At 41.9% G+C, this 22,805-nt stretch overlaps 8 protein-coding genes across 8 annotated transcripts; 3 read left to right on the top strand and 5 right to left on the bottom strand.

The window, feature by feature from the left end:
* Window positions 1-198: 198 nt before the first annotated feature.
* EAE97_008958 (uncharacterized protein) lies at window positions 199-4,560 on the bottom strand. Its single transcript, XM_038879473.1, has 8 exons — window positions 3,945-4,560; window positions 3,417-3,515; window positions 2,796-3,038; window positions 2,576-2,722; window positions 2,388-2,499; window positions 2,173-2,302; window positions 1,771-2,052; window positions 199-1,658 (listed from the first exon to the last, which is right to left on the bottom strand). Exons 1-8 carry the CDS (start codon window positions 4,363-4,365, stop codon window positions 1,431-1,433), a joined length of 1,662 nt encoding a protein of 553 aa, XP_038729486.1. The 5' UTR covers window positions 4,366-4,560; the 3' UTR covers window positions 199-1,430.
* Window positions 4,561-5,238: 678 nt separating this feature from the next.
* On the bottom strand, window positions 5,239-6,870 carry EAE97_008957 (uncharacterized protein). Its single transcript, XM_038879472.1, has 2 exons — window positions 6,539-6,870; window positions 5,239-6,452 (listed from the first exon to the last, which is right to left on the bottom strand). The coding sequence occupies exons 1-2, from the start codon at window positions 6,701-6,703 to the stop codon at window positions 5,499-5,501; spliced, it is 1,119 nt and encodes a 372-aa protein (XP_038729485.1). The 5' UTR covers window positions 6,704-6,870; the 3' UTR covers window positions 5,239-5,498.
* An 845-nt stretch (window positions 6,871-7,715) lies between these two features.
* On the bottom strand, window positions 7,716-9,631 carry EAE97_008956 (uncharacterized protein). The gene is made up of 3 exons (XM_038879471.1): window positions 9,130-9,631; window positions 8,878-9,071; window positions 7,716-8,831 (listed from the first exon to the last, which is right to left on the bottom strand). Exons 1-3 carry the CDS (start codon window positions 9,374-9,376, stop codon window positions 7,881-7,883), a joined length of 1,392 nt encoding a protein of 463 aa, XP_038729484.1. The 5' UTR covers window positions 9,377-9,631; the 3' UTR covers window positions 7,716-7,880.
* A 761-nt stretch (window positions 9,632-10,392) lies between these two features.
* On the top strand, window positions 10,393-12,449 carry EAE97_008955 (uncharacterized protein). Its single transcript, XM_038879470.1, has 3 exons — window positions 10,393-11,091; window positions 11,136-11,354; window positions 11,404-12,449. Exons 1-3 carry the CDS (start codon window positions 10,517-10,519, stop codon window positions 12,257-12,259), a joined length of 1,650 nt encoding a protein of 549 aa, XP_038729483.1. The 5' UTR covers window positions 10,393-10,516; the 3' UTR covers window positions 12,260-12,449.
* Window positions 12,450-12,861: 412 nt separating this feature from the next.
* EAE97_008954 (uncharacterized protein) lies at window positions 12,862-13,682 on the bottom strand (the record flags this gene model as incomplete). The annotated part of the gene is made up of 2 exons (XM_038879469.1): window positions 12,862-13,514; window positions 13,586-13,682. The coding sequence occupies 2 exons, from the start codon at window positions 13,680-13,682 to the stop codon at window positions 12,862-12,864; spliced, it is 750 nt and encodes a 249-aa protein (XP_038729482.1).
* Window positions 13,683-16,076: 2,394 nt separating this feature from the next.
* Window positions 16,077-17,042, top strand: EAE97_008953 (uncharacterized protein; the record flags this gene model as incomplete). The annotated part of the gene is made up of 2 exons (XM_038879468.1): window positions 16,077-16,111; window positions 16,196-17,042. 2 exons carry the CDS (start codon window positions 16,077-16,079, stop codon window positions 17,040-17,042), a joined length of 882 nt encoding a protein of 293 aa, XP_038729481.1.
* A 743-nt stretch (window positions 17,043-17,785) lies between these two features.
* On the bottom strand, window positions 17,786-19,104 carry EAE97_008952 (uncharacterized protein; the record flags this gene model as incomplete). Its single annotated transcript, XM_038879467.1, has 2 exons — window positions 17,786-18,742; window positions 18,862-19,104. The coding sequence occupies 2 exons, from the start codon at window positions 19,102-19,104 to the stop codon at window positions 17,786-17,788; spliced, it is 1,200 nt and encodes a 399-aa protein (XP_038729480.1).
* Window positions 19,105-21,175: 2,071 nt separating this feature from the next.
* Window positions 21,176-22,782, top strand: EAE97_008951 (uncharacterized protein; the record flags this gene model as incomplete). The annotated part of the gene is made up of 5 exons (XM_038879466.1): window positions 21,176-21,412; window positions 21,560-21,686; window positions 21,739-21,862; window positions 21,953-22,404; window positions 22,472-22,782. 5 exons carry the CDS (start codon window positions 21,176-21,178, stop codon window positions 22,780-22,782), a joined length of 1,251 nt encoding a protein of 416 aa, XP_038729479.1.
* Between the last annotated feature and the right edge of the window lie 23 nt (window positions 22,783-22,805).

Below are 22,805 nucleotides of genomic sequence, written 5' to 3'. Positions count from 1 at the left end.
AAATGATGGTAGTATGGTAGTGGTTTGGTGACATGATCGATATATGCAGATAAAGATCAGGGGTTCAAGTATCGAAGGAATTCTCCAGAGGTTATACAAATGAGTATCTCGGGATTTTGTCAAAATATCTGGTGTATCCAGCATATATATATGTAATGCGTGGTGATACCAAAGTAACCATTTTCTGTCATTCTCGTACCAGTGTCACGATGAAATACAACGTCAAAAGACTGTTTACACACATATGTTTTATCAGCTCTATCAGTAATAAAGGGGGTTTGAGATCATATATCCAAGAGATTTCCCCTCATTACTTCGCCGATTTCAATATCTGTATCTGATTCAAATCTAGATAATATCCGTGGATAGGGTACCGAGTGCCGAATCTCTTTGCGGAGGAGTACAGTCCCGCGTTATCTGTCTTAATCTGAACACCAAACTGGTTTGACAGAAGGATCTGATCCGAGACGGAATGATTTCACGATAGCTTCAAAAGAAAGGTCAATCCATGGCGTTTGTCAATCTCCTCTGATGGCTGGCGACCGGCAAGGTTATCAGATTTGTAGATATCTTTCATCGAGATCCTCTTTGGACACGGGAGCTTGACACTGGGTTGAAGAGCACAATCCAGGATCCCTGATCCATACTTGAGAGTACAAAACTGGTTTGACAGGTTCGGGTCCCAATCTGGATGGCTTCAAAATGGGCTCAGAGAAAAGTTGATATGGGTGATTCTGGTATCCCAGATGAGTATCGAGAGCGCATGATACCATATCTTCGGATATGCATCGAGATCCTCGTCGAAAAAGGCTTCAATAAGCAGGACAGCTCAGGCTGTTCCCTTGCTATCTGAGCACAGAATTAGTTTGACAAGCTCGGATCCATATCCGAATCACTCGACGGCAGCCTTATCAGATCCCCATGAACATGGTTTCCCGGTAGCCGGCAAAGCACATAGCCAAGAATCCTCCTTTACTTATGAGTACAAAGCTAGTCTGACGCCACTTTCGGGTCTCCGAGTCCAGATGACTCCACGATAGCTTCAAGGAAATACGACGCCAGTGACTTCCGTATCCTCAATCTCAATCAGTGCTTGGCATATTGATGCAATATTCGCGGATATCATCGATATTGTCTTGATTGCGGAGTGTCCGCATGTCTATCATTGATATGCTTCTTGAGAATATTCCGACTATTCAAAATTGACCTTCAGCCGTCGAATTGTTTCCACCTTGAAAACCCGGAGATTTTTCTTTACGAAACATCCAATCATTTTCACACCCGTATCGCAATTGGTGGATCTTCACGAATTATCTTCCCGGATTGTTAAGCCTCTTCATATCACAATCACAATCTAATCCTCTCCTCGACCCAAACAAAATTTCCCTTGATCTACTTCCTACGGCACTCTATCTTCTCAATCTCGTCAATCACAGATTAGCTCCCCTCTCAAACCCAAACAAGTTTCGCTTGCCGTTCTCTTCCTTCCATACCCAGCCCCTCTTCCCAATGATCTCTACTTCACCTTCCTTGACCAAATTGCCCAATGTTTTGTCATTTGCAACATTTGCTAGAAATCTCTTTCCTGTCTGCTTCAATATCCCGACCACAAATCCAGTTTGAGGCTCATTTTTCCTTGAAAATTGTACTGTGTATGTCTGCGAAATTGTTAGCTGCAGATAAAACCTCTTCTAATAAATCATGATTATTCCAGCTTCTTTCAATATCCGCTAGTGCAGATTCTCCTTTCAAGGAAATGGTAATTCTCACCTCGATTATCCCTTCCCATACTCCTTTCTTGACCCCTTCCGGACCAACAATCTCCAAGCCATCTTCTTCATCACTAGTAACACTCTGTACGATGTTTGGGCAAGGATTTTCATCTTGATATTTATTTCCGTCACTCTTTGGTTGCGTGGATAGACATACAACGTGCTGATATGTCAATACTCCTCCATTTGCTAAAATAAGACCGTTTGAAACTCCAGTATTCTTGTGATTAGAGATTTGACCTCTTTTATTACGAAGTTGCCGCGTCATTTCAGTGATTGCCTGAAACTTCTTAGTTCATACTCAAAGGCATTGAATACTCATACAGCTCGATAACAGTGCTAGGGGTGCGACGAAGGCGTCTTCTGTTTAGGAAATCCCTTAAGACTTAAAGATACATACATGTAGACTATAATTATTCCCGGCACCACCGAAAAATGTCAAGCCCCCCAACAAAGTGATTGGTCTTGGAGGATCCAAAAAAGGAATCTTCAAGTGATGAGCAGCCATTTTCGGGACTATTGGAAAACATCTATATTTTTCGTCAGCTGAATGGTATACTTTCTGCTTGACTAACTGTGTGCCTCCCCCCGCCGATCTTGTGAAGATGTACTTACGAGTAAAAATCAAAGATATCTATATCCTTCGTCTCCAAGCCCGAAATATTCAATGCCGAATCGAGTGATGTCTCCAAAGCTTCACTAGAATAGAAATTCGGTCTCTCCCAAACTATTCCCATTAGCTTTTTGTCTTGCTTAAACTCGTTTCTTCAATTGTCGCAAGACAGAGGAGGTAGGTTGCATACAATTGTCCTTCTCACGCATCCCAGCACCACCTAATGGATATATCCATTTATTTTCTGGAATTCCCAGCTCGGCAGCAAAAGAAACAGAAGTGATGATGCAACTTGCGGCCATATTGACGTTGTTGAATGCATTCATTAGGAGGGGATCTATAACGTCCATTAACATTTTCATCATCTCACCCCCAAAACCATCTTTCCAAGACCCAAGAATGTGACTTACATGGCCAACAAATCATTCTATTCCCCTTCCCTACCTTTCCGATACTCTCTTCGCTTGACTTGCGCGCCGAATCTTTATTCCAAGCGAATTCATTCACAGCTGCGACAGCAGCAAATTGGGCATATAATTTTGCAGATTCAGCATTGTTCTCTGCTTGGGATTGGTGACGATGGGCTCGAAATGCATTTTCATATAGCGGGTAAACATGTATTGGGAGCCCAACTTGATGGATTGTTCCTAGAGCTAAGGAGGGGAGTTAGTTTAAGGTAAGGGTTCTTAGCAAGCAGATGAAGCAGATGTGATTAGAGTTTAGAGCGGTGATTTGTTCCACTAGGTATTCGTGGGGACTGTTGCTTGTTTGCGAGATCATAAAAAATCTTCCCCGACTTCACTCAAATTCTCCTCGTGATTGTCTCTTCGCAGTCTTGCGTGCTCGTCGGCATCGACATTCTACACATGAAAAAGTCGCTGGACTTCACATTAAGCAAACATCAATGCTCCCATATTTCGACTAATGTCTTGTTTTCATCCTCTTGCATTCAAAACAAGAACCAAGCCAAAAAGTCCCGGGGGCATGATCGTATGATCCCAGTTTGGAGAATAAGGGAAGATGATACATACTCTCAACGCCGTTCGGCAAAGCCAAAATTCTTCTTGGGTCGCCGGCTGGCGGTGTCCAGTGCGAGGGGTATGTACCGGTCTTTGATGCGGATGCAATCACTATATTCAAGGGGACCGTTAGTAAATGTTTGGTCATAAATTTCCCTCTCGAATTCGAGTGTCCCTTGAAGATGAGTTTTTTCCTCGCTATGGATCATGGTCTCTTCTCTCATGCTGCGTACTCTATCGGCACCAGCGTGTATCACCGCTTGATGATATCTCCTCGTTTTTCATTTGAGAGATCTTTTTACCCCAATTGGTATCGCTTGTTGCAGAGACCTGACCAAAATACCACTCCCCTTTTCCCTTCCATCTCGACCTCGCTTCCTGCTAAATTCCCGAGTCCCGGCCCCTCCGCGTGTCTCACTTCCACTATCTTCAAATCATCATACCATACTCTTCCTTAACTCAAATCCGCCTCAATCCCTATTACGGATATCAAAAATACCTTGAAAGCCGAAACCACAAAGAAAATGAAAAAAGACTCACAACTTCCCAATGCCTCTCCCCCAACCACAATCGCCACTTTCGACTCTCCCCTTCCCACCCTCTGACATGCTTCATCCAACATCTTCACCGGCGAATTTCCGCCGTGTTCTGATTCTTCTTTATACACTTTCTTTCCCAAATTACCATTCCCCCTCTTTTCTTCGCCCAGAATTCCATCCAATACACTCTGACACACATCTACATACGGCCATGTCCAGTTCCTTACCACTCTCACATCATCCACACTTCCTTTCATTATTCCCAACTTTTCTTGATCATGGGATATTCCGGTATCTGAAAACGACTTCTCCAGAGATTGCAGCATAAGTCCTAATGGTTCAATCGCATCTTCAACCTGCAGGGAACGATTTATCACATCTCCGACGCCGACGATAATCGGTGTTTGTGGTGGTATTGGCATTGTGATTTGGATATTTGAAATGTCAAGACGAGGAGGTGTTGTTCAAATGATTGCCGGGTGGGTGGGGGAAAATATGTGTACTGCTACGATGTATGTAGATATCCGAGGCAATGAGGTCAAAAGAACATTCAATACTTGCAAGATATGAGCATGAAATATGAGATACAAGAAGCAAGATTGCTAGTAATCGCACAAAGATACAACTTTATAAATACAAAATCCCAAATCACACCCACATTTCCGCCCCAAGAAGCCACCAATTCCCAGTTCCAAGTCCCTAGTTCTAATCACATGAATTTGATAATACAGTAATCATCCCATCTCATCCTCCCCCCTTCCCGCATGCATGCGCGGGGAATTAAATAACCAGAACATACCTCGGGCATCGGACTCGGTTGGATAATGTAGATTCTGGGGATATTGATTGGATTGGAATGTAGCCAAGGGCTAAGGGCCAATAGGAACAAAGACTTTTGAGAAATCCCTGGAAAGGTGGATATTGTAACTCACATCCCCAGTGTATCCGGGGCTCGAGCGTTTCGTCATTGCGAGAGCGTAGATTAGAGAAGAGGGAAGAGAATTGGACAGATAAGATACGCATACCATAATAAGATAGGAGTTATTCAGTGACTGCAATAGATGTAGGTGAATTGAAAACTAGAAGGTAATGGGACTGCAAGTTGGTATGCCGGTAAGTATATGACCAAGTCCAGGCCGAATTTGAATGATATGTAGGTCTATGTTTTAGGTCAGAAATGGACGTACTTTATCATCAAATAGGTCAAATTATGAAGTCAGAGAGTAACGTTCTATACTTTTGCAACAATTACATCGCGTATACATCGAACTACAGAGTCTAGATTCACAGATTGGATCAAGAACATTGATTATACTAGCACAAGTGAGTAACAATTTCATTTGCTAAGCAGTCATAAATAAGTGTAAAGTAATGTAGTGTGTGGGAGAACAAATGTAGCACGAAAGTTCGCCTCTTATCCAACCCCTTTCCGTTACCCCCCTATGAACAAATGAAAATTCGGGTCGACATCTCATTGAGAGTATCAGTTCCCACCAGATAATACAGAGTTGAGACCGGTTAAAGCCATTGATATCAAAAGTATCTGATCTGTCTCTTACATCTCGAATTGAATTGGTGTTCCATTGCTGTCTGTTCCGATAATAACCTTTTTGTGATCGACACCAAGAACCATTAAAACTTCTGCACACAAAACGACGGTGAAGAAAGTCGCGACGGCAATCTCCATAGCAGCAGCCTTGACATATGCCTTCAAAAGTCTAACACGTGAGTTCCAGTCAAAAGTCTTCCATGCATCAAGAGTGCCCAAGACACTATCTTCAGAAACACGTCCACCAAATGTACGGTCAAAAGGTACGATAGATTCATGATCTTCGGAAAGGAGAGAAGCTTGAACACGAATAAGGCTGACACTTGCTGGAATGAGAACAAGGAAAGCAAGGGCGCCGGCTAGAACAATGACGGAAGCTGTTTGGATACCCATAGCTGAGGTTTGTTGCTGGGTCATCTTTGAAGGTTCACTCTCGAATGATTCGAAGAGACCGATTGAGAGAGCAAGGTAACCTGGGAGGAAGATCGCAGCTTGTTTGGCGAGAGCAAAGACAACTGTTGCTGGAATAACCTTCTTAATAGTTGCAACATCTGGCATTCTCTTGAACCATGGAAGTGGGCTTGGCTCCGAGATGACAATGTGTGTCCATGCCATACTGAAAGGTGCACAAAGGACATTCGCAAGAGGATAGGCGAAGATACTGGGGAGGAATATAGAGAGAAAGTTCATTTGTAGAGCCAAGACGAAGGTTTTGACGAAGTGCATTCCAACACCACGTAAATGACTTTGCTTTCCGGCGCGGGCGCGAAGGTGCTCGATGGTTGATTTAAAACTTGAGGTAATGGGTTGCTGCTTTACAAGTAAGAGTTCCGGTTCAACATCTCCTTTGTGGCCGAGCTTCGCATCGGGATCCTCAGATGTGAGAGGTTCGAATAGGATTGCTTGAGGAGATTCGACCATAAGAAGGGTAGGAACGAGTCTGGTGAAGGTATATTCAACCTATTCTGATAGTTAGATGATGAACTCATGAACCCAAGAAGAATACCATGGAGAGAGTAGCCTTAATTGACATTTTCGAAACATACCATAAAGTCCATGATCAAGAACACAACAACAGTACTTGCGATCATCATAACGCCCCAAACTGGCATTTGAAATTCTTCAGTTGGTGTCTCTGTACCCCGAAACGCATCAAGACCTCTTTTCGCCAGCCCCATAGTTGGGAGCATTTCTCTTGGAAGTATTCCCATAATGTCGACTTTATTCAATACAACTTCTCGATCGATTGCGTTTTCAATATTTTATATCGTAGTATGTGAAAGGGTTGTACTGAGAAAAAAGAAAGATGATTTAGTAGGGAGATTTTATTCAAATTTGATGAAAGAAAATAGGAAAGTAAGAGAGTGAGTGAGCAAGTGAGTAAGTGAAATAGGAATGAATGAAACATGTGAGGCGGGTAATCAATACGAAATACGATCATAAGCGTGTGCGGCGTCATTGCTCCTGAAATTGTGGCGCAGTCGTCTTAGGAGCCTACCTAGGTAGGTAATCTATACCATGAAGAGTCTGGAGTGATTACATAATTTACATTGAGACCTGCAGATAGCCTGGAGTATTTAGAAAATCCGTGGATATTCTTTATATTGATTGATAAATACTAGGTACGTATGATACAAGTGAAGATGGATGGCTATAAAGGAACAACTTAACGCCTTGAATGAAATAACGTCAATCAACTTGATATCCCTCTCATATTGTCATCTACGAGTAATCCGTCGGATATACAACACCCACGGGATATACGGATCACGGCTCAATCATCTACCCACCCACGGCAACAGAACAAGATTTTGCCTCTTCCTCCTTACCATAGCAAATCACCTCCAATCAAATATCTTGAAGTAAAACGTATATCAATTAGCTACCTAGACTGCCCTCACGGCCGTGGCTTCCGGAGGACAAGCGGAGCGTCATTTCATTTACACAGCTCAATGAATCACCAAGATTATCTTTTCTCTCTTTCTGTTGGTGTTGTGTTCCATCTTGGCCATATCCTGGCCACGCTTCTGTGAAGGATTCTTCACTCATAAGTTAGTTAAGAACAGATTGCTAATTGCTCAAATTGGATGATTGTCATATATAGGTACCTACCTACCTGTCCTGAGTACGAAACGTTTGTAGCATGCAGCTTTCTCATGGCGGGACTGGGGTCGAAATTAGCTACATGAAGTGTGGATACTATTATGATGATAGGGCTGATGATATTAGCAACATTTAATATATGCATCGCAAATTGACCCATGACTTGCTGTCCATGTCCCTTAAGCACCTTTATCCATCGATGTTACATCTACAGAACTTGTAGTACACTGTATCTGTACATTATTTACAACTACATGCATTTAGGATCCATTCCTTTCCACTCAATCAGTCAATCAATCCTAAAAGTCTCCCAGCGACCCCATCCCATTCTTCATCCCATCTCTTTCTTCCTTCTTCAATAGCCCCCTTCTTTAATCTCGCCAATTCCTTTCCACTCGTATCCTTGAAGACTTCCTCCAAAATCTCGGCCAAATCTTGCGCTGTTGTAAATCCCCATCCATTAATACCTTCCTTGACCAACTCAGGCCAACTGAAGTATTGATCATATCCAACTACTGGTAATCCTGCTCCAAACATATCAACAACCTTCATCGGTAGATCTACACCACTACTACTCTTATGCAAACAAACTCCAAGGTCGGCGCATGCAAGTAACGAGGCGTAATCTTCAATACTAAGCCATGCAGTCTTGATTGTAACATTAACCAGATCATAGCTTTCAGTGAGTTCGGCAATTCGATCAAGATACATCTGCTTCTGTGGTCCTTTTCCAGTGATGATAGCAAGAATTGGTGGGCAATCAAATTCGGCAAATGGTCCATATTTAACGAGCGCATCTAAAAGGAGGTTGAAATCTTCATCAGGAGTCCATGATGTACTGCTAACTAGTAGTCTGATATCTCCATTCATAATTGTGTCGACATGATCTTTTGTTTCTGGTAAACGTTGAAGGAAAGCACGTCGCTTCGCCTCGTCGGTAATCGGTTGGAAAATAGACGCAGGTCGATCGTGAAGGGTAAAGATTGGTGATTTGATCTTGTAGGGACTTTCGCGTAGTTGGCGCTCCATTGCTTTCGAAACTGTGAATGAAGCTGTTGGTGCCCATGATCCAAGGAAAGCTTCGTACCACTTGTACAGTCGAACGAAGATATGTTTCGGACCTCTTGTTCCTGCTAGAATGGTCCATCCATAATTATGCCAATCAATTATTAAATGAGTATTGCGTATCAAACAGACGAGGTATGCGACGAAGAAGGTGGGAATTGAGGGAGGGTTCTAAAATTGTTAGAGGATCATTGCGTGTAAGGGCCGGACGACTTACCTGAACTAAAAGCCATCTTGCTGGTTTTGTAGTATAACATAAAACATAAAACAATGTCCAAATCTGCCATAGAACTTTGCAAGGACCTGCGAAGAAAAATGGTAAAGTACCATCTCGTAAATTTGTTGGTGGTAGCGGTAAAGGTACGATTGTAATAAGAGGATTATCTGTTAACCCAGAAGGGAGTTCGGATTCTATGTCACTGTTAGCACAAGTCACCAAGAAAGCTTGCTTCTCAGTAAGCTTTAATACCTTCATATCCAATAAGATCAACTCTTCCGCCATGTTTTGCTATACTCATAGCATGATATTGCATTCGAGGACTTCGCCCGATATCTCCCAAGACCAAAACCTGAACAGAGATCTTCGGCTCGACATTTGCACCATTTTGAGTAGCCATTGGAGGCGAATGTTTGATATATTGTTTTGGTATTAATAAGAGGGTAATTGTGAATATGGTAGAAACGATTGTAGCCAATGTTAGGATATTCTCTAGCATAACGTGGTTTCCTGAAATTCAGATGAAAGTTCGGACACCTCCAGATAATAATAAACCTTCACCCAGTCGGAAACTATCTATGAATAGAAGAATTGGCTAGGTTATGCCTCCATATCTGAGGATTGATGCAAGCTTGATTAGGGAAAGAAGATGATGATAAAGATTGTCAGAAGTAAACCAGAAGTATATGTATATTTTCAGAAGTGAAGTTTGGAGTTTGGAGTGTGAAGCATAAAGTTTTGAAGTATCAGAATGTATTCTTGTCCTTCTCTTCACTCCACTTCAATGCTTCACCTCACCAGAAACAGATCACCCATTAAGAAAAAGTCGGTGTCCGGCGGTGGCAGTGGGCAGTATTGACTCAAACAGGCTTAGCATTAGGTATCATCCTTGTCATCATACCGTTCAAGTCATTTTCTTGTCGTTATCTTTCAAAAAGGCAAGTGGGATTTATTTCAAGGTAATTGATTGGATGTCGTTGATCGAAAGCTGTTATTTAACATAATTGATTGGATGGCATGAATTTGAAGTCGCATTTTCGTATTCGAAGTTGAAGTTGCATGCGTACCATACGGAGTAGATAGAACCTTGAAAGCCTTTTTCCTTTCCCGTAGCCACAGATTTGTTAATCCAGGGGAAAACTCCAAGAAAAGGTATCTGGGGTTGAATGGAACTTCCTTACTGGCTCATTGGTAGGATCATCAGCATAATTTCGAGAGAATTTCCTGAATTGGGAATTGATTCTTGTACTTGTGCTTGCTGTGTACGTTACGTACCATGCTCGTGCTGTAACTTTCCATTTCTCTCATTTCTGTCTTCAATTCAATTCCTACTCTCACTTCATAACAAGACGCTCATTGACAATCGACAAAAGATTGAATCGAACTATTGAGAATATATATTAAATTGGATCTCTTGCTGCATTTGACAACTCTGTCTATCCACTTTCATCGTCAAAGCTCCTACTATCTACCGAAGCCGACCTATCTCGGCGCAAATCAAAACAAGGAAGGCAGAGAGAGAGAGAGAGAGAGAGAGAGAGAGAGAGAGATACTAAGGACAACGACAACATATGTGGAGAGGGGCTGAATATATCCGGGCTTCATAGCTCGTTCGATCCATTCCAGAATTAACGGAGTCATGGCCTCATCTTATGCGTTGCCGGCTTCAGCAATTACCAATAGTCACCATGGACATGGACATGGACATTCTCATTCCCATTCATCCTCACATTCAAGCCGGTCCTCGCAATACTCTGCAAGTAGGTCCAGACCATTGAATCAATCAATCTCAAGTCTACATAGCCATTCGCACGATCATTCCGAAACTCTCCATGAGCATGAACATGAACATGAACACGAAAATGAAAACAATCATGGCCACTCTCACTCCCACTCTCATTCGCATGGCCATGCGCACAACCACAGCCATGATAACTCAACATCATACCTGCCGTCACCGCCATATAGTGAAGCGACTCCCATGTCTGCCAACTTCGAGAAAGGATCATTTGGGACCTACGAACCTCCGATGAACGACGTACATGTTGACACCCATCACCATCATGATCATGACCACCACAACCATTCGCATGGTACGACAACTGAAACGAAATCACGATTTACTAGTTTAATACTGCCATACGCATCCAAATGGCCTCTTTTACATGCAATCTTGGCAAGTAAGGATTCGAGGAGGATCTTTTATTTCATGAGGTTGGTATTTCCAAGTCATTGGAGAATCATGCTAATTTTGCCAGTCTCAATTTTGCCTTTATGATCGTTCAAGCATTTTACGGATTCGTTACAGATTCCCTCGGTCTTTTGAGCGATAGTATACATATGTTTTTTGACTGCTTGGCACTTGGAGTGGGATTGTTTGCTGCAGTGGCAAGTAAATGGCCACCGAGTCAAAGGTTCCCATACGGATTTGGAAAGATTGAGAGTTTATCGGGATTCGGCAATGGAGTATTCCTCATGTAGGTAACTGTTTCTCAATTGTGTGGTACTCGCTAACAAAGTTTATAGACTCATTAGCATTGAGATTATGATAGAAGCGACTGAACGATTAGCAGAAGGACGAGAAACAAAACGGTTGATGGAACTTTTTGTTGTCAGTTCTTTGGGATTGGCAGTCAACTTAGTTGGCATGGCGTGCTTCGGTCATCATCATCACGGACACGACCACGGCGATCATGATCATGGGCATGATCATGGCCATTCACATGGACATTCTCATTCCCACTCTCACGATTCTCACACTCACTCCCATGACTCTCATTCCCACTCCGGATCTTGCGATCACGGCCACAAGAAACAGCCCTCAATTCTCCACGATGACCATTCACATTCACATTCACACGGTGGCCATTCGCATGACAACGAAAATATGAGAGGTATCTTTCTTCATGTGCTTGCAGATACAATGGGCAGTGCTGCAGTCATTGTCTCTACCGTGTTAATATACTTTGTTGGATGGTCAGGCTGGGATCCTCTCGCATCTTGTCTCATCGCAATTCTCATTTTCCTTTCCTCAATTCCTCTTGTCAAAAGTAGTGCGAAGAAACTACTTTTAACAGTTCCTGATGATACCGAATACAACTTACGAAACACCTTGGCTGGTGTAAGTGATTTACGTGGAGTTCAAGCCTACACTGTTCCAAAGTTTTGGTTAGGCGATAAAAATCAAACAGTATTGGGAGTCATGCATGTTGTTGCTACCAGAGGATCAGATCTTGAAGATGTTTTAACGAGAACGAGAGCATTTCTTTTAAGTAAAGGTGTGGATGTGGTGGTACAAATTGAGAAAGATGGAGACGGTAGTTGTTGGTGTGGAGGAGCAGGTAACAGCAGTCGATCGAACACAAATTCGAGATTTTCCTAGTTGCACAAGATTTATGAGAGGGATTTCTTTCATGGAAGAAACATCATGGGATGACGATAGGATTGGAATAGGATATTGATGAATTGATGGATACTTTTATGGCAGAAAAGACGTGTACATGCAAATAGCATTTAGATCATATTAGCAGTACTTTTGTAGAGTTGGAATGAAACGATACCATGTTTATCTTCTACCCTTGGAGCAAGATATATCGAGAACCTTGAGCGCATTGAACGTCACCTTGAGAAGTCTGGATTCATTATGACTGATTAGATAATGAAGAAAGTAATGAAGGAAGTATTGAAATGGTACCGGTGTCAGTGGTACAGATAATATCGCTGTCCAAGAAGACTTCAAAGGAAAGCTCTCAATATTCAGCTCTTTCCACATCATTTTTGATCTACTGTACGATATCTTATCACATGTATGAACGAAACAGAGGTAACATGACGAGAAAAAGTTGATAATTTATTTCTAAAAAGACTAAACATCCAACCCTTCAAGATATCTAGTCGGAAGCCCTTCAACCGAAAAGATGCTATTACATAAAGTAAAGAAAAATGAAGCCAACAACCCCATTTGACCCACCCACATATCACTCACTACTCCCAAAGTCCATCCCTATGAAGACAAGCTACTGCATAGAGTATGATTGCATCACAATTCTTCTTGTTGGTGCCATCTTCCTTATGTTGAAGTCTGCAGTACATCCTAACCTTGCATCCCTCAGGCTTCATCTTGCCAGGCTGAACAACGTAGTCATCTTGACAAAAACCCATGACATCACTGTGAGCAATGCCACCGGGCGGACGGGGATGACCCGCTGGAACTTGAGACTGGGTGTACTTCTGCTTGTGCTTGCAGAATGGTTGATGTGGACAGAGATCGGTGTAGTTAACCTTGAGAATGAGAGACCATGGACAGACATTCTGGTATTCGTCATCGAGCGTGGTGAGTGCTCGTCTCAAGATGGTAGAAACTTTGATGATGTAGCGACGATGATCATCATCGCTGAGACCAACCCCTTGCTTGTAATGAACGGCGAATTTCTCAAGGAACTTGAGGTCTTCTGCGTAATTGAAGCCGGAGCTAGGTACCGTGCGAGGATTTCTCATAATATCTACTGCAAGCCGAATCTGGTTAACGGAATTTTCCAAACGCTCTTCTTGAAATCTTTGATAATGTCCAGCTTCTCTGAGCATCTCCTTTGCGTCTGTGAGAAGATCACCGCAAACCTCGGAAGAGATTGGATGGACTATTGACATGTTAGTAAGTTGTATATTGACTTGAATATTGCTTGTGTTTAATGTCAAGAGGGAATCTTACGATGTTCCTGGGTGCAGATACGACGTGTAGAAGGAATGGGCTGAAATACTACACCCTCATTTTTGCGCTGAAGCTCTCGCGCAAGAAAGCTCGTCATTGTTGCGTTGACGAAGTCGTTGAGTACTTGCTAAAGAATGTTGACGAGTTGTATTTATGAGCAAGGCGGGTGCGATGACTTGAGATGCTGATAGCAAAAAGGTGCTCGCAGATCGTCAGATTGGAAACTTAGTGTGAGAATTGACCTTGCTGATTTTCGACGAAGTAACAAGGTGGCTCCAGTTTGCGTGAAAATTCGAAGTAATTGTTGAGAATGATCGCGGTCGACAAATTTTAGATTCAGATATTGGCACAGGCAGAATATTTACAAGCATTACCCGTCGATATGGTCCTGGATTGGTTTGTGAAAAGTAATTTGAGATAATGAGTGTCAGACGTCAGCTGGGAGAAAGAAACTTTGCTATTGCGTCGGATTGGTGAGTTTCGAAAAAGGGTTACGGGGAGCTGCTTCTTCTTCTCAATCAATTCTGAATAAAGTACAAGGTCCGAGACAGTATAAACTGTCCGAACCGTTGGATAAGACAAACTCTTCAAGTGAAAATTGGGGTACGAATTATGAAGAGTGTGTGATGTTTTGGGAGGAAGTTGTGGCGTGGGAGTTGGAAAACTAAATACTGAATTTTCAACGGCATGCAAATTCACCAAGGCTCTCTTTGTTGGGCACCCTGATGGAGACTTGAAACAAAATTATCTTGTAAAGAGGTATTACAAATCTAATAGACTTTAATAGAATGAGGTGAAATTAGTAGCTGTCTTGTGATTCTTAAATTTGAAATTTTGATGATGAAATTTTGAAATCAAGAAAGCCACCAACTAAACATTATCATCAGTAGACTTCTTATCTAGACATCATTAGAGGCTTTGAGTTTATTATTATGTACTATAGTAGGCACAGATACAATTAATCTAAAGCAGGAGCAAAAAAAAGTTGTTTCAAAGAGTCTTGACATTTTCAACATTCTCTTGATCATTCTCGGCTAATTCGAGGGGTAAAAACAACTGAACAAACATGCCACAATTAGAAACAACTTCTTCAAGATAAATTACAACAATTTGTTTTCTTTGCCTAGGAGGGAGCTGACTTATTTTCCATCCTAATATACGAGGCCAACTCTACTTTCATATCCTCTAACAAATGATTTGAAAATTCTAGACTCGTAATAAATTGCCTCTCAGTGCCTCTAGCTGATTCTGAAAAAGACACTCTGTATACCGGTACTCAATCTAGCCGTAGCAAACATCCCCTAAAGTACTATTTCTGACTTTAGATTCGGGTTAAAGTTTGGATATCGTTTGACGATAACTAGATGAGCGACTGACCGACTGATCTTCGATACCGCGAAACGCCCTCTGCGAGGAGTCGAGGATTTTGACAAAGTCTGTTGCTTTATTTGGAGTCACTATACACCACAATTATAAAAGAGTATACAAAAACGCTTGATTAGACGGTGAAAATATGGAGAAGGGAGATTATGGGACTGTTAGAGATTTCGACGGCCTCTACGTTGTGAATAGTCGATGGGTCTGGCCGATTCTAATATCACCATACTATATTTGTGAACTTCGGCAATGAAAGCCGCCGCATGCAAGATTAAGATGTTGATTATTATTAAACATATATATCGAAATATATCGAAAGTCCTAAGTGTTCTGCTTCTTTGTGCCAAGCGATGTCTCTTATCAACTGAAGAAAGAGATTGACGGACATAGAGCAACATACATGAGAGAAGCTTATCATGATGCGAAGTGAGACAGAGAGCTCGCACGTTTGTTTTGCTACTTATATAGTTGGGCACACTTCTGATGAGCAGGGAGTGGATAGGCTAGGCTCGCTTTGCAACCTCTCTTACCAATCACTTTTGTACCATCATGGTCAATAAGGAAAATGTTGTGTGCTGGTGAAGTTTATTATGTCTGATATAGCGCTGAATTTGACGTTTACTCACACAACCTTTGTGAAAAACATCCGTGTTAATAGAATAAAAGCATGCAGAAGCCCCTGGTACATACGTGAAGACCGTAGCAAAATTCACGTTCCTACGCATTACGAAAATTTGTGTAGGGGCCTCTATATTTTAAAAAAGACTGGGTATTGGACTTTACTTACTTGATTTTAAGTTGGACCCAGAAAACTCTCAGCATCTAATTTATATCATGCTCGACGGAGTTTCCTCTGATTTCCCATTCGGCTACAGAACAATTTGAGAGTAATAGATTACTGGTGATTCTCAACAGCCCGTACTAATCTACTTTCATTCAAGTGATACACCAGAGTATAGTGTCAGAACCGTAATCTCTACCGTAGGAAGCGAACTATCCATATCAAGACCACTACTTGCAAGTACCCCTTTGTAAGATTTATCTCCAATTTGAGTTAAAAACCAAAGGCACTTAACGATAACCAGGAATCTTTATTAATTTACCCACGTACAAGATGAGCCCAACTCATGACCTCCGCAAAGTGACAAGGTAAGCGAAACAGATACGCCACACAATAAATACTCCTCTCCCTCCACCCTATCATACAGAGACTCTCGCTAATCACAATCCCAGATGGCTAGGAAGTCCCATCGTTCATATCCTCGTAGGCTCCTCATCCCAAGAGTTCGCCGTCCATAAAGATCTCATATGTTTCACCTCCCCCTATTTCCGGGCCGTTTTCACATCTGGATTCCAAGAGACAAACACAGGGACCATTGAACTGCCCGAAACGGATACGAAAATCTTTGATTTATTCATGGGCTGGTTGTATACTCGGGAACTTAGCAGCGCGAGCCTAGAAATTGAAGAGTGGGAGACAGAAGCAGAGCGAAATGTAGTGGCGGAGAGTACGTTAGGTATTGGAGATCCCATCGAAATGAATGAAAAGAAAGATTACTCTGGAGACTCATTAAGTAACGAGAAAGTTAAGAGAAAGATCCAAGCACTTATCAACACTCTCGAAAACGAAACGTGGAAAGGCGAGGCGGAGACACTTTCCGAAGATGCGGTCGGAGAAGATTTCCTCGACATTCTCGCTGCGCAAATTGACAAGAAAGTCAACAATGAGATTCACATGTCCATGAGAAAAATACTGAAACTCTATGTTTTCGCAGATATGGTTCAGATACCCGCTCTTAAGAATTGCTGTATCATAAAGTACGATGAGTTTCATAGAAGTATCAAAAAGCGATGTGATAGTCATGATCATGATGATTTCGAAATGACTCTCGAATCGATCTCATACGCGTGGGAAAATACCAGGGGTTCGGATTTGATCAGGGTGTATTTACTTGATTCGGTGTCGTGGAGATCAGAACCGAGTATTCGGGATGGAGTTATTAGGAAGAGGCATCGTGGTGGTTCAGTAGATGATTTGAAGAGATACTTCGAGAGGGTGGATGAAGATTTCGATTCTTAAGTACTTGGGAGACGGGTGAGTACTCGACGGTGGCGAATCTATGCCAATGAGCATGAGATCAAGACTTCTAGGCCATTTTTTCTTATGGGGAAAGAGAAGACTGACTCTGGTTCATCAGTCTGAAGATGTAAATTATAATTAGAGCATCCCACTTGAACGATGTCCTTAACCTTGTCCTTTCTGGTTCGAATTCTGTGACAAACGAATGCACCGCACATGGCGCAAACGTTCTACCCAAAAATCCAGACTTCAACATCTTTTCACTAACTGGTCTTCACCAGTGTGTGAAAGGAGGGGAAAAAGAGTGTTCATCACGGAGAACTATTGAATGGATTGTTTCCGACTCAAGAAACACCTCCTCATGTGGAAAGCCATCCAAAACAACTTACTATCATATCAATTGACGCATTTAGGAAAGAGGGGATATCTTATTATTTCAATGAATCTCAAAGTATGTAATTAAATATTCGTAAGCGCAACCGCAAGAGCTAAATAATCGAGCGTCTGCATGTCTATATATGAATGTTCGAGCTGTTTCCTCTTCTTGAATGAGATACTATGATTGATAAGACAAGGCAACGTTTGAATCCTCATACTGAAAGCTCCCATATAAGTGATGATCGAACCATCTCAACCTTCACCTCAATAAAAGGCGCTACATTTCGCTCAAAGGACGGATCATCAAAACAGCCCCATATTTACAACCTTAAGCTTTCTACACCACTATTCCCGCAGCTTCACCATTATACTTCTGGCTTCCTTCCATAAACGAAATGAAATTTCATGTAAACATGATTCAAGGGATTTTTCATATCATTCCTTGGTCCCACCATCATCACTTGTGCCTCCTCGAAGCTATATCCCAATACTCTTGTGAACAACGCCATGCTGATTGGCTCGACGGCATCCAAACATTGAGCTTGATAATACATACCAATCTCCTTGAGTCTTTTATCTTTGGGCCAGCGTCCAATGGGTACTTTGTAGACTTGATCATGAACATCAACAAACCCAGCATCAATCATCCATTGCTTCTGATTTCCAGCAACTTCATCCATCATCTTTCCATTCTTAACACTTGCTTCATCAATCAATCCAAAAAATCTTTGCAGATCTCCAGCATTGAGATCAGTACCATCGTCACTCTCGATATGTACCTCGTGCTCTTGTGCTTCAACCCATCCTCCGGGTCTAACATGCGTATAAGCCTGACTGAAGAATTTTGGCCAATCTGATATACTAGATGCAAGAACTCTCCAGTGGATCAAATCGAATTGTCGGTTGTTAGAAAACAACCATTCGTTCTCAGCATCATCGATCATGAATTTACAGTTCGGTGGTACCCAACCCGGTTGGATAGGACTTAAATCCGTTCCGGTGACTTCAGCGGAAGCAAATTCATCAGCACACTCAATTGCCCAAAGACCAGTTCCAGTTCCGATATCAAGGATTCGTTGAGGATTAGGATCTATAGGTGCGCAGAATAGTTTCCCACCAAGAATGAGCTTGAACACGTGATGTTTGAGATCGAGTCGTTGTTGTTCGGCTTCATCATTAGGAAGGAGGTAAGAACCGGACTGATAGGCATGATAACGACGACCATTTTCGTAGGTGTAGTTTAACATGGATGAAGTGATAGATGTAGAGGCTGTGGATACATCGTCGTCGTCCCAACTGGAATCAGCATCGCTATGAGTATCCTAAAGTTGTGGCGCTTTTAGTATTTTGGAAGTGAAGTGAAGTGGCGGATGGATCACATGATATTTGATTGATTATCATTATCCTGACAAAGATAAGAAAGAAAGCTTTCTCTACTTACAACTTCGACATGATCATCTTGATCTCCATCACTTTGATTGGCGATACTTTGATTCACGGTTTCGGTTTCTGTATAATCATGATTTCCCGTTGTGGTAGTGGTGGATTGATCGAGGGATGTTGGTTCTGTTGATTGTGGGGGGACCGAGGTGGTAGAAGTTGTAGCTTGTGGAATATTTTGTTGTGATTGATCTGAAGTAGCTGCTGTCGTTTGTGGTATATCTTTTCCCGTTGATTGTGACATGTTTACTTTGGTGTAGATGTTTTTGTAGACTCCTTATAATAATAATAATAATAATAATATGATGATGATGATGATGATGATGATGATGATGATGATGATGATGATGATGATGATGATGATGATGATGATGATAATGATGGACAACTGATGATTCGACAATTGACACACGAGAGAACAGAGTTCGATTGCCAGTAAAGCTTATGTACCTAGCTAGTATGTTGATGATGATCTAGTCCAACCGCTGCGTCACGGGCCGCCTTTTATACGTAGGGAGGTTGATTGCAAATGGATGTGTGTCCGCCGGAGACCAATATGAATGAATATATGAAGGAGGAGATGAAAGAGGATGTAAGCGATTTGAATATAAATTTATAAGATATAAGAAATATATAACGTTATCGATTTAAAGGTTGATATAAAGATGGATATAATTTCACTCGACTACGAGGTACCTAGGTACGGAGTAAACGGATAGGGTTTTCAGAGGAGGATAATTGCAATGTGAATACCTAGTCAGCTAGTCTCTATTCGTAGTATGAATAGAAAATAGAAAATAGAGAATAGAGGTGGATTAGAAATGGATAAAATGGATACATAGACGAGTTTGAGATAATTCCGAGTTTTTTTAATTAATTTTTTTTTCTGCTCCTTGGTTTAACTTACGGTAAAGATCTCAGGAAGCGTTCAATTGTGTTGTGTGATAGGCTCAAAGGATCAAAGGTCCATGTGTTCATGTGTTCATATCAGATCTTCAATCAAGGGAGGTGTAAATGTAGGGTATCATTGCATGGGAGGATCCAACTCCCCGGTCAGAAAATATATGTGTACCACATGTATATGGATGTGTGTATGCAGGTGTGTATGTATGTGTATGTGTGTTTATATACGTGTGTGGAGTGGAGTGGAGTACAGAGAAGGTGGTGTCTAGGTAGACTCAGGACTTGTTAGAAATCAGGTAATAATACACTCACTCACACACTCACTCACTCACGGTATGTTTGTTAATATATACCTACCTCGCCTACCTAGTAATCATTGTAACAATATCTCCTTTCTCTCTTATTCTCTTTTTAGGAACGGCGGTGTGTGTATAAGGTAATCGTACTATGTATACCTATCTATACCTTGCAAATATCATTACATCGCTCGAGCATGGTACAATTTGTATGATGAACTGGTGGACCCCAATGATAATACACACATGTGAAAGAATATGATACTTTTATGATAAAATATGATACAGATCATATAATATATCGATTATCAATTGAGTATGCATTAAACCCCTCAATCATCCTCCGAATGACCAATTAAATGTCTCCTCTGATCTCTAGTTATAATCTCTTCGTGTATTGAAGCCGCCACGCGAGCTACGAAAACGAAGCCATTGTGAAGAAACCACTGATGATTGATTGATCATTGATCATTGAACCCTCTCGAGCGTCAAGACTCAAGACTCAAGACTCAAGACCTCCCCCTCTTCTTCTTGACATTTATTTCCCGTCCACACCTACAATAAGTGGATCTATAATTTGCTGTATGAGATATGTATGGTCGGTATGTTATCGGATCACATCTACTTTGAGCATTAGTATAACTGTTGTAACCCCACTCACCTTGTCTTCATCTGTCACTCACGGATGATGGATCGAATGCATTCATGAAGTTGTGACATGTATGCATAGGTACCAAGGGAATGCCACGTTTTGATGCCGGAACATCCATGTGTGTATGGTTGCGTGTGTGCGTGTAGGTGCGGGCAATGTTGTGCGAGTGGATTTCCTAGGTATCTACTGTCCGCTCTTGTGAGTAGCTCGTGACACCATACCATTACATTCACTATTTACCCTACTCTTCACATCGCAAGTTTTTGCATCTTGCATCCTGCATCCTGCATTTGGCATTTGTCTTACCATACATACCATTCGAAAACATTACCCAATCCATAATCTTTGCTCACTGATTACCATTCCGGTCGATTCATGCAGCTGCAACTTAAATCTCCGATAAGACTTACATAGATCACTTGCACGGAGCACTCTACAAATCAGGCCAACCAATCACCATTATCATGGAGAAATCCCCAGAATCATTGGCGCAAGAGATTGCAAGTATGAGGGAGCAATTGAGTAAAGTCAGTGAAGCAATTGATGCCTATGAATCAGTAGCCACTCAAAATCTAGCCAAAAAAGATATTCAATCTAAAGGAGGGACCAGCCAAAAGCATGTAGAGCTCTTCATGGAAACGGACAAGCTGGTGAGGAAAGTAAGGGGTCCAGTGGATATGGTATTTTCCAATTTCGAAAACGTAAGTCTACTAGTGTTTGGCAATACAGGTCTGGCTTTCATGAGGAATATCAATCACGACGATGAGTCTTTACTATTGAGTGATAACATATGTGGGTAGAGCAGGGGAAATATGCAAGCTGACTTAAGATTCGTCACATATGAATAGTCAGTACATTCAGGAACTTTGAGAGCAGTTTTGGAAATGGGTGTATTTGATGCTTTACCCACCGATGGTTCATCATCTAGCGCTTCAGCATTGGCGGAGAAACTCGGCGTAGAGAAAGAACTGCTGGGTAAGTGTTTACGTTCCACGTTCAACATGCTTTCAAACTGAATTCGTACCAGTTCGATTCATGCGAGTCCTTACGGCCGTAGGACCATTTGCGGAGACAGGGGAAGAGGAATATGCTCATACACCATACTCCATGGTGTATATGGCCCCAGAACTTAGGGGAATATTCAAATTAATGTCAGGAAATCATTCCCCCATAGCTCCATCCCGCATCATTCCAAGATGCTTCACAAATTACCACTACTTAACTCTAACGCAAATCAATAGGTTTGATGAATACAACCTCGCAAATGCTCGAATGTACGAGTTTTTCCGCGAAAATGGCTTCAAGAGTCCAGAGGATCACCACCTCAATCCCTATTGCTTCGCGCACCAAACTGGAGAGAAAAACATGTGGGAGCACATTGGAGCATTCCCGGAGCGATTCCAAAACCTGAATTTGGCCATGATCGCCCAGACCGTAGCTACGAATTGGACAGTGGGGATATTTCCATTCAAATATGAGTTGAAAGAGATTAAATCCAACGATGACACTGTGCTAGTCGTCGATATAGGTGGCGGCAGTGGACACGTGACGAAGCAAATCATGGAGTTCGTGAAAGAAATTCCGGGGAAAGTGGTGCTTCAAGAACGAGATGAGTTGATCGATACAATTGGTCATACAATTCCCGAAGTAACAACCATGAAGTATGATTTCTTCACACCTCAACCTATAAAAGGTATTGTCAATTTCTCTTTTCCATGTGGAATCTGTGTCTTGTGTCTGTTATGATTAACAATGATCAGGAGCACCAATATACTACATCCGTCGATGCTTGCATGACTGGCCAGATGTTGATTGTGTACGCATCCTGAAAGTAATTGCCGATGCAATGGCACCCGAGATCTCAAGACTGGTAATCTCGGAAATCGTTCTTCCACCAATTGCCGCCGATGTCGAAGCTGGATGGATGGATATAACGATGATGACGCTGAGCGGACGTGAGAGAACGGAAAAGCAGTGGGTAAACTTGCTCACTCTATCGGGATTGAAACTTCGAAAAATTCATCATGGTTCCGGGACAAATTATGCTGCAGTCGAGGCGGTTCTAGCGTAATTTTTTTGGGGAGGGGGAAATTC

The sequence above is a fragment of the Botrytis byssoidea genome (assembly GCF_014898295.1).
Source record: "Botrytis byssoidea strain MUCL 94 chromosome Unknown BBYS_020, whole genome shotgun sequence".
Taxonomy (NCBI): Eukaryota; Fungi; Ascomycota; class Leotiomycetes; order Helotiales; family Sclerotiniaceae; genus Botrytis; species Botrytis byssoidea.
Note: the sequence above shows the minus strand (reverse complement) of the source record. Positions and strands in the feature narration are given on the sequence as shown.

What these genes read in the sequence shown, in the direction of transcription:
- EAE97_008955 (XM_038879470.1), top strand. Translation starts at nt 10,517, where the DNA reads ATGGCCTCATCTTATGCGTTGCCGGCTTCAGCAATTACCAATAGTCAC. An exon ending in AGGATCTTTTATTTCATGAG is followed by an intron (nt 11,092 to 11,135) that starts GTTGGTATTTCC and finishes TAATTTTGCCAG; the next exon opens with TCTCAATTTTGCCTTTATGA. An exon ending in GGCAATGGAGTATTCCTCAT is followed by an intron (nt 11,355 to 11,403) that starts GTAGGTAACTGT and finishes CAAAGTTTATAG; the next exon opens with ACTCATTAGCATTGAGATTA.
- EAE97_008956 (XM_038879471.1), bottom strand. Translation starts at nt 9,376, where the DNA reads ATGCTAGAGAATATCCTAACATTGGCTACAATCGTTTCTACCATATTC. An exon ending in TGATCTTATTGGATATGAAG is followed by an intron (nt 9,072 to 9,129) that starts GTATTAAAGCTT and finishes ACAGTGACATAG; the next exon opens with AATCCGAACTCCCTTCTGGG. An exon ending in CAAGATGGCTTTTAGTTCAG is followed by an intron (nt 8,832 to 8,877) that starts GTAAGTCGTCCG and finishes TAACAATTTTAG; the next exon opens with AACCCTCCCTCAATTCCCAC.
- EAE97_008958 (XM_038879473.1), bottom strand. Translation starts at nt 4,365, where the DNA reads ATGCCAATACCACCACAAACACCGATTATCGTCGGCGTCGGAGATGTG. An exon ending in TTTGCCGAACGGCGTTGAGA is followed by an intron (nt 3,039 to 3,416) that starts GTATGTATCATC and finishes TCCCCTCCTTAG; the next exon opens with CTCTAGGAACAATCCATCAA. An exon ending in GGAATAATTATAGTCTACAT is followed by an intron (nt 2,053 to 2,172) that starts GTATGTATCTTT and finishes AAGAAGTTTCAG; the next exon opens with GCAATCACTGAAATGACGCG.
- EAE97_008957 (XM_038879472.1), bottom strand. Translation starts at nt 6,703, where the DNA reads ATGGGAATACTTCCAAGAGAAATGCTCCCAACTATGGGGCTGGCGAAA. An exon ending in TCTTGATCATGGACTTTATG is followed by an intron (nt 6,453 to 6,538) that starts GTATGTTTCGAA and finishes CTATCAGAATAG; the next exon opens with GTTGAATATACCTTCACCAG.